Below are 9,485 nucleotides of genomic sequence, written 5' to 3'. Positions count from 1 at the left end.
GTGAATCCCAGGGTGATATGCTTTTAATCATCTTTGTCACAGCAACCAATTTTTCAAATGATTTTATTGATCAGTTAACCAAATGTACCATCAGATATACTACACAGGCCGAAGCGTGACAGATAGAACTGCAGTAGATGGGCCTCAGCCCTTCCACTGATACACAGAAACCAAGTCATTTTTTTTTCTTAAATGTAAGAAAATTAGTAAGGCCTCCACACTGTTATCTAATTAAATATCTTTTAACATGTTATGAACACATTAATCCTTTATTTTTTCATATATTTTCTTTGCCAGTGGTTTGATAGTTTAGCCATAGCTTCTGACATAACATAAAAAACCTCACAGACTACTACTTGGCAACGTGTCTTCAGATCAACAGATGAAGATGACAACCACTGTCAGTACAAACAGAATAAAGCCTACATTAAAAGGCCATACAACAAACAAACAAAATAAACATATTACAAGTGCTTGGATCTTTTTTAGACACCCAACAGTTACAGTAGAGAAATGTGAGTCCAACTTAACGCATATCCTAACATATAACTACTGGAATTGGCAACATGTTGTGTCTCCTGTCGGTACTCCCACTCGATGCCAGAGAATGATCATGTCCTCTAAACTGATAACACCCAACATCTTAGTTAAAAGTGTCTCAAGCCTGGATCCTCCCAGTTCAGCGTTTTCTGAGGGGCACGTTAACCTCTGGTAACAATCCAGTCTTATGTCCTTCCCCCTCCAAACTCCTGCCGAAGTCACGGCTGTCCATCAGACGTGAGGTATCCAAACAGCTACACGACTATTCTAAGCTTCTCCCTCACAGCAAAATTAGGTAGTCAGCCAGACTAAAGCTCTGCCTTTGACATTCCTTGGTCACTGCCACCGAAACAGTGCTGGATGGCTTAAAGCACTGCTACAGCAGGCTACCAGGCCAGGACACTATGGTCAGGGTGATTCTGCCACGGAGCTCCTTCAGAAGGCGAACCAGTGCTGTGTGTGTCATCCCCCAAGTACTTTTTCCATTCACCTCAAGCAGGATGTCCCCACACCTACACAGACAGAGAAATGGGAATTGAAAATGATCTTCTTTGACTTCTAAAACATTTTGCCCATGGGCAGTTGTGGAAAAAAAGTGATATGCAACGAGCAGATACCTTATCCTGCCATCATTGTAAGCTGGTGTCCCCTCCACAATCGAGCGGATGAAAAAGGATTGATTGCAGTTGACCTCTTCCTGACCTCCAACAATACTGAAGCCCAGGCTGCCCGAAGTGCTCCGCCGCAGGACGATGTCTTTGCAGCAGTAGAGATGCCTGCATGAGCCAAGAGGGAGATTAATCACACTAATCTCTCAACGGCATCTTTAGATTACACATACTGTGCATCTATACTGAGCATGTGTGCTGTAGATAGAGTGCTGAAATGAGCCCCACTCTAAAGAGAAAGGCCTGGCTAACCTTTGAATGCAGGTGTGATTTGGACTTTGGACTGTGATTTGGTGCACTACTGATACAAAGCTACATTTTCACTGTGACTTAGTGCTTGGTTTCTTTGCATCTCTGTTTCATCATACTTTATAAAACTAGGAGCAGCAGTTGTTTGTCGTTATCGGTACACAGCTGTCTTCCTAACACACCTTCTAAATTCATATGCTAGGAACATAGAGAAAGTTTAACTGATATCTTAGTGGTAAATATTTAAGCTGAAAGGTTAGTTTTAAAAGTATAATGAGCATTCCTTTCCCAGCTGGCTTTGTCAAAATTTCAGTTGGCACCAGCTGGCAGAGGTCACAAGGACCGGTGTGAGGGGTTTAATTTATACTGGCCTCAGAAAAAGCATACAATTGTAAATGGAGATGATGCAAAGGCAGCAGTGGGTACTCTACCTGGGTAGCTGCAGCCATGACACCCACAGTGGGGAGTAATCGTCATTAGGCACCGGGCTCTTGATGCTGTCTGTAGGTGATGGCGTAAGACAAGGTGGCAATGTGCAATCTTGCACAAAGTCCTCTGGAGGACGCATCTCCAAAACCTTGAGCACAACAGGAGAGGAGGTGTTCTTCAAATTCGCCACGGCCTCACCTCGTGTTACCCCCGTCAAATCCATGCCATTCACATTTAACAAAATGTCACCTGCAGGGGAAGATATAGACAGCACAACTCAAGCTCTGCCTGGGGCTGATACCCTCATAACAGCTTAAAACAAGACGTGGGACACATCATCTGCCTATTTAATATTCATCAACCTCCACGCTAGAAGACAAAGAGATGGAAACTAAGCACCACCTGTGCTTTAAAAAGCCTCCTAGTGATGAAAGTGGTGCAAAGATAAATTGATAATCGCAGAGTCCATCTTGCTAGTAATCAGCTCAAAGGACACATTTGCCCTGTGAGGATATGCAAATACAAATTAACACTCCATTACAAAACGCAAACATGTTTCATAACCGTACAAAAGGAGACAGCTGCTGCTGCTCTGTCCCTTATGAATACAATAATGTGCACCTTGAACCATGAATAGGACAACAGACTCAATTTACTTCTATTTTTATTAAGCCTTCATACTGTACTTCTTATCACCCATCTCAGCATTTCTCTCAATCCTCTCATAACCACAGTTTAAGGCATTGAGATTGAGAGTAATGAAAGGCCTAATATGGTTCTATTTTAAGGTGAATATGCAGGAATCAGCATTTGGGGCTAAAAATCTTCCACTCTCCCTGCCTTCAGTAGCATTACAGGATTTTAAGGCTGCTGCTCTTCCATACAGCTATTGTGTGTCTCTTCATGTTTTGCTGGTTCGGTCTTGACGAATTTCATGTAGCAAAATAATTAGATACTTGACAAATTCTCTTCTGCATTGCAATTGGAGTACAAGTCTCGAGCACTGCTATGCTAATGTTTGTTTGTGTTTTTGTTTAAATCTCTTAGAGCCAATTTGCGGAGCACTGAACCACAGCAGCACCAGAGTTTTCTGTTGCATGAATAACCTTCATAATGAAACATGAGCCTTAAATGTTCATCAATCACCCCATCTGTTCGTTACAAGTATTCATCACCAAACCCACATAAATACTGACAGAATTTTTATGCAATGAAACTCATGCTTAATCCACTATATGAGTAATTATTTGCACAGATTACAGACATCACATTTCTTCTGAAATACATGAGTAATATTCTAATGATTACATAATTAGATGACAACTCATTTTACCTTTGCGTATGGAGCCCTCTTGTCCCACCACTCCATCAGGGTCCACATTTGTAACGTAGATGGGGAGGTCCCACCCTCGGCTGGACATGCCGCCCGCCACCTGTCATACCCAGAGAGTCATGCGGCTCCTTATTTAGACTTACTGTCTTCTCATAACATGCAGGCTTTTGACAAGAGTCCTTTACAGGAGACAGAAAGCAGACAGACAAATAGTTGAAGTAAAGAGTTTTTTGTAAAGTGACTGATTTTAAAAACAACCAAGGTTGTTTTTTATTCCTTCCCCTAATATCCCGTTTTCTTTTCCAACTGTGATGTTAATGGACATACCACACATTCAGAACTGATGCTGTCACTGTGGTGTTTTGAGTGTCCGCATGCACCGTCACTCCAAACATAATAATGACTTACACCAAGGGCATCTTAAATAAATTATATAATGTAATTAGATTTAGATGTAGTGCATTTGCATAATAATGAGGAGCGTTTTCTGTGAGACTTGCAATAATGGTAGAAGTCACATGAATGCCACCCATGCTGGGTTATGGGAACAAGAGCCCAATAACATAGACACAGTTAAAAGCTGATTGATGAATGACCTCGTCAGCATAATTGGTTAATGTATAATATATGGTGGTTATTATGGTAGAACATTAGGCAGCTCAAGTGCCTCCTCAGTCTTTGTCCATGTTGAATGCAGAGATTCATACACAGAGTCGTGATGTGTTATTTGATGTTTTGAACGAGGCATCGCATGGGATAAAGTGAATGAGGTTTTATTCATAGCAAGTGTGTGAGTCATATGAGGCAGAGTTGAATACTAATGAATAACACATGGACACACTGAGGTTGGTGGGATGTAGCTTGTCCTGCTTTGCTAATGTGCCACATTCACACGTTTTAGCTGCACTCACAACAAGAGATCACTTGACTGACCTTATGGCATGACAGTGCGAAAACTGAACACATTACCTGGCTTTCATATTAAAGCACTGTCAATTCTGTCTGTTTTTTCCCAGATTATTTGATGGCTTTTGATGAACAATAATGCTGTGTAGTGAGCAGAGTTTGTTACCTCCCAGCACAGCGAGCTCACATAAGATATTTTGTCATCTCTGTTCTTTATGCTTAGCCAAGCAGCTAGCTATTTCGTGTGGTGATTAAAGAACAACCACCTGGAGTTCAAAAGAAGGATTTCTTCTGTGGCATGCCAGTTATTTTTACCAGGTTTGTTTTAGGCAAAATGCTGGATAGTTGTTAAATAGACTGGCTTATCAGTATGTACACAACTTAAAGACTGAATTTAGAAGCTGGTGCAGTCAGTGTGACATAACCCACTGGTTAGTGGGTAATGTCACACTAACCAGTGGTAGTCAGCCAGACTAAAGCTCTGCCTTTGACATTCCTTCTGGTGAAGCTTCTGGTTGAGCATTTTGCTCAATCCCATCTTGGTGTTTTTAAACCTGATGTGACAAGTAAAGGCTGAATAAGTAGCTTACAGACACTGCATTCATACAGTGTTAACCTAAAGCACATCCTGATTTATCAATATTTTTTACACTACTGGAGTAATAAAACAAAAAGACTTGAAACTAGCACTTAAGATGTTAAACTTACCAGGAATGTATTTAGTGAGGTCATAGAACAAATGAGGTCATTTTCCTGTAAACTTCTATGCATTCGGATGAAAGTGAGGATATGGCCCCTGATGGCCGCATAATGAAGCAGAGTATTGTACTTCTCATGTCTTGGAATATGTCTTGGCCAAACCACACGAATCCCTACTATTATAAATTAAATCACTCAGGTATAACATATAAGCTGACACTGGGAAAAATATTACGATTCAGTTAATATTGTGCTGTCCTAACTGGACTATTACTGGTTTGTCAACACTGCCCTAGACCACTGAACAATGTCCCCAAAACTAAAGATTCATGAAGCAGCATTATCTCGCTAGATGTCACCTTTGGTTTGACAATGAATAATTTCTTATCAGTCACTTCTCAAGCAGCCGCATTAAAGATATAATCAAAGATATATAAAAATATATGCATTTACATGTTTTGATCCCGGTGACATTGAAAGAGGAGGAACTCTCCACAAGATACTGTACTGTATATGCAAAATATCCCCAAAGTAGAGATCTGTAAGGAAGTTTGTGATTATAGTGATAAAATATTGTGGCAAAGACAAAAAGTATCGCAAACTTGCATTTTTTTTGTGCCAATTACATTCAAATTTGAAATCAGACAAATTCTACTTATAGCAGGAAGCCAAAACAATTGCCTCTTAAAAATCAAAGGGAATTGATCAACCTGAAATTATACCATGAATTTTCACCTTGGCTCTGTCGTAGAGCAAGAGAAATTGCTATGTTCAAAAAACAGTAAAGGTTGGGATGTCTTCTTTGTGGTGAAAAAAAAAATAGGAGACCGATGGGGGTGCAACACAAAACAGCTTTCCTGCTGTACTGCTTGAATGACATACTCAGCTTTGACTGGAGAATAATACCTCCATGGATCATTTGCACCTGAAAGCGAATATTTATCACGGGAAGGGGAGTCGGGGGAACAAAGCTCCTCTGTGTATCAGTACCGTCCTTGTCTCTTGTGTGTGTATATATATATATGTGTCTGTATGAGCTTCTCACCAGCAGTGTTTGCTCTAGATCCACAGGGGAATATGGTGGGGGACCATCCATGCCCCACGGATCTTCTTGTATGAGGTCTGGAGTGGGCAGGCAGATCTGACGAGACACTATGAAATGGACGCGCTCTTCACTTGCCTAAAAAACAACCACAGAAAAATTTGACATGTGTTGCAGTTAAATGGGGAAATTAATTTTATTCTGAGTGAAATTTTCTGGATAGCTAATCTTCACTGCCACTTTGTCGTAACTCTTAGGACTATACTCCAGGCTGACCTACACGCATTCACACATATGCAAGCATACAGCCACACAGACTGGCTGGATACATCCCTCTCCCCATGCTCTCATTCCTTGGAGAGTTCCACGGGTCTTTCTAGCAAAGAGCTGAGTCCTGAATTAGCCAGTCCAGCTCATTATTGCCTTAATTGGACTAATTTAATTTCTATCCTGGCAGTTCTTAATCTCCGACAGAAAGTGCCTACTCTGAGAGGCCATCTTGGCTCCACAGAGACCCAGTAGAGCCAGTCAAACAACCCAGACAGGAACTTGGAGCCCAGAGACCCTGCACAGTCAGCCGCAGACACACTGCAATTAACCACTATTAACCAAAAACACACCATCGTTGACTGGCATCAACCAGGATACAGAGGCAGCCACATGGCCCAGTCCATCAGGGAGTAACCACAATTAAATACTATTAACTGCACTGAATGCAGACACAACAGCACAGCACAACACAATTAGCCTGAATCACCACAATTATCTTTAATACCTCAGGGACTCACATTAAGATCACAACACAGTTGTTTATGGTCTGTAACAACATGGAGGTGAATTTGTCACAACTGTGAACTTTCTATGTAATGCTAATGCATGCAGTCTTTCCTTGACTTGCTAACAGACCTGAATGAGCAGAGCAGCGTGCTCTGGTGCGCCATAACGTAGATCGTGCCCGTTGATGGCAAGCACGCGGTCACCAATGCACAGTTGCCCATCACGTGCAGCTAGTCCCCCCTCCAGCAGGTGAAAGATATACACTCCATGCTCCTCTGGCCGCCTCACGAGCTTAATGCCCAGCTGTTCCTCTGGAGCACTTTTGTTCAGGACCACATGGATGCTATCATCTCTCAAGGGATGATGGGGTAGGCCGTGTGATGGGTGGCCCCCAGTGATGTGGCCATGTGGGTGGCCATGCGAATGCGAACGGTAGCGATGCCGCTGTTCTCTGAGCACGGTTAGCCGGAGGAGTTGGCACGGCTGTTTGAGGGTGGTCACAGCAAAGCAGTGGGGTACGTTGCTAATGTCAATGCCGTTTACCTGAAGGACAAGCGGAAATGTAATTTCACAGAGGACTTTTTATCACTTCCAGCTGCTTTGTTAAACTCACTATACCTTGAGGATCATGTCCCCGGGAAGCAAGCGTCCATCCCGAGCAATGACACCTTCTCTGTAGATATCCTGGATTAGAATGCGAACTAAAGGGGTTTCATTGCCACCGACGATGCTAATGGCCAGTGGCTCTGAGGGATCCACCCGCGTGATCTTAATACTGGTAACTTCACCATCAGGGATCAGGTGATGGAGCTGAGGAAGAGCCACCACTGGGGAAGAAGGAAAAGGCTGTGTTAAGTTCTATTGTACAAAGATCAACAGCCAAAAAGACCCAGCCAAATAAAACAAGAGAGGAAATGGGAGAAAAGGAGAGCGCTGAGAAGGAAAAGACAAACACATCTAGGGAGATGGAGGTATACCGTAGTGTAGAGGTTCAGCGGTGGAGCCAGCTGTCTCTACTCCCTAAGGTTACTAAAACAAACTTGTAGAAGTCAAGAGGGAAAATTTGCTTGGCTGATTATCCTCTGTGATGTTTGTATCATTAGTCACATACATCTGTAGCAAGTATGCTTGGGAAAACCCTCAATTTCACATTTCCACAAAGTTATTACTAGGGTGGGGATGTAAGAAAAGTTGTAATACACACTAAATTTGTACACAGTCCAACTACTTTGATTCACAACAGATTTGTTCCCCTTGTTTTCACCTCAGTACTTGATCATCTGCAAAAAATAAAGGATTCGAGTATAATGCAGACCTCATTATGAGCCTCAGCATTTATAATGAAAGAGTATGTCTCTTCTAGTTTTATGTCATTCTTTTGTGCAATCCTCCCACATACCCACTGTTGAATTTGTTGAATTTTACTAAATGGCAGAATGATTCATTCTGAACAGGACCATGTGGAAATGGGTGGGGGACATTATCTTGGCTGACAGCCTTGGCCAAAGTCTTTAAGAAGTTGAGTTTTTCATTTCATTTCTTATTCCTAAATGCACTGTTTCCCCTCGTATCTCTGTCTCTGTAGCCTCAGACACTTGTTCCACACTTCGCTGCACTTTTTCCAATACAAAGTCAATATTTTGTCTTTTTTGCAGCAGATTGCTTCAAGGGTGGAGAGCACATTAACAGAGACTCACAGCCGTTATGTAATCCTCCTTTCTCTCCATCATTCACCTTTCAACCTCTGTCTTGCTTCATCTTGTCACATACTTTTTTTACCCACCCCAATGGGACTGTATGATGTGTTTGCTTATTTATTTGTTTTCATTTTTATTTTACTCTGCATCCACTCTTCCTTACATTTCTCCAGGATGGAACTACGTCTACTTCACTTTTGCATCCTTCCCGTCTATCTTTGTCTCTCAGTGGCAGGCAATGAATATTTAATCTTTTCTCTCAGCCCCGTCAGTGATGGCCTCTGAGAATAATCTACTCCCAGATCATTCGTCATCCTTCATTCTTACGCAATCCCACGTTCCTTCGTCCAATCACACTGCAATTCTGCTTTAACGTTATACTCTATGGTTGGCTATATTTCCACCACAAGTGCCAGTCTGTAGAGATTACATTAAATATCACTACGGCACATTTTCTTTACTGCATACATACATCTTATGGTTCTACCACGTCTAGAACACTGCTTTCCCAGGTGAATATATCATCAAGTTGGTAAGGAATGACAGGATATGGTAGAGTTGAATAGAAGGATGAGATAAAAAAAAAGAAGAACAGGTAGTGGAGACAGAAGGAAGAACATCATCTGCTTTATCTTCAGCGACCTCTGGCCATCCCATCCCTCAGGCTACCATTCTCCCCTGATCTGTCTGCACAAGCTTATGCAATCTACAGCTGAATTATTAAAGAAACATATACTACTGTTACACTGTGGGACCCAGCTGTGTCACCCTCCATATAAAGCTGAGGAAACAAGTATACACATTCGGGGAAACACAGAAACACAGATATAAAGGTTTTAATCCATACCTTCCTGTGGCACACTGGAATTCCTGGCATTGTCTCTTTCCTCAGATGTCTCATTGCTAACAGCGTTGCCACTCTTAGTCCTCCTCAAGACGCTGAAGGCCCTGTTCAACCTTCTGAAGGAGCGACTCCTCACTGAAGAGCGATCAAAATTTCTGACTGCAGGGGTGAAAGAGAGGCACTTTAAAGATGACCTCACCCTCAACATGCCCAGACATGTCTGAATCTCACTCACAGCCAATGGAAAGCTTTCTCAGAGCTGCACCAAAGACATTAAGCAATCTGTGATCCTGTTGCAATT

General features: G+C 42.1%; 1 protein-coding gene across 1 annotated transcript in view; it reads right to left on the bottom strand.

Annotated features, from left to right (window-relative positions):
• Nucleotides 1-46: 46 nt before the first annotated feature.
• The window catches only part of lnx1 (ligand of numb-protein X 1), a 34,836-nt gene continuing 25,397 nt past the window's right edge, over nt 47-9,485 (bottom strand). Inside the window, 9 exon segments of the mRNA XM_040040461.1 lie at nt 47-1,052; nt 1,158-1,316; nt 1,889-2,135; nt 3,220-3,319; nt 3,321-3,398; nt 5,870-6,004; nt 6,773-7,186; nt 7,262-7,470; nt 9,188-9,343. Coding sequence (XP_039896395.1) covers nt 917-1,052; nt 1,158-1,316; nt 1,889-2,135; nt 3,220-3,319; nt 3,321-3,398; nt 5,870-6,004; nt 6,773-7,186; nt 7,262-7,470; nt 9,188-9,343 — 1,634 coding nt within the window. The 3' untranslated portion in view covers nt 47-916.

The sequence above is a fragment of the Simochromis diagramma genome, unplaced genomic scaffold, assembly GCF_900408965.1.
Source record: "Simochromis diagramma unplaced genomic scaffold, fSimDia1.1 OVJJ01000026.1, whole genome shotgun sequence".
Taxonomy (NCBI): Eukaryota; Metazoa; Chordata; class Actinopteri; order Cichliformes; family Cichlidae; genus Simochromis; species Simochromis diagramma.
The sequence above is the reverse complement of the archived record's forward strand: the minus strand, read 5'-3'. Positions and strand labels throughout refer to the sequence as shown.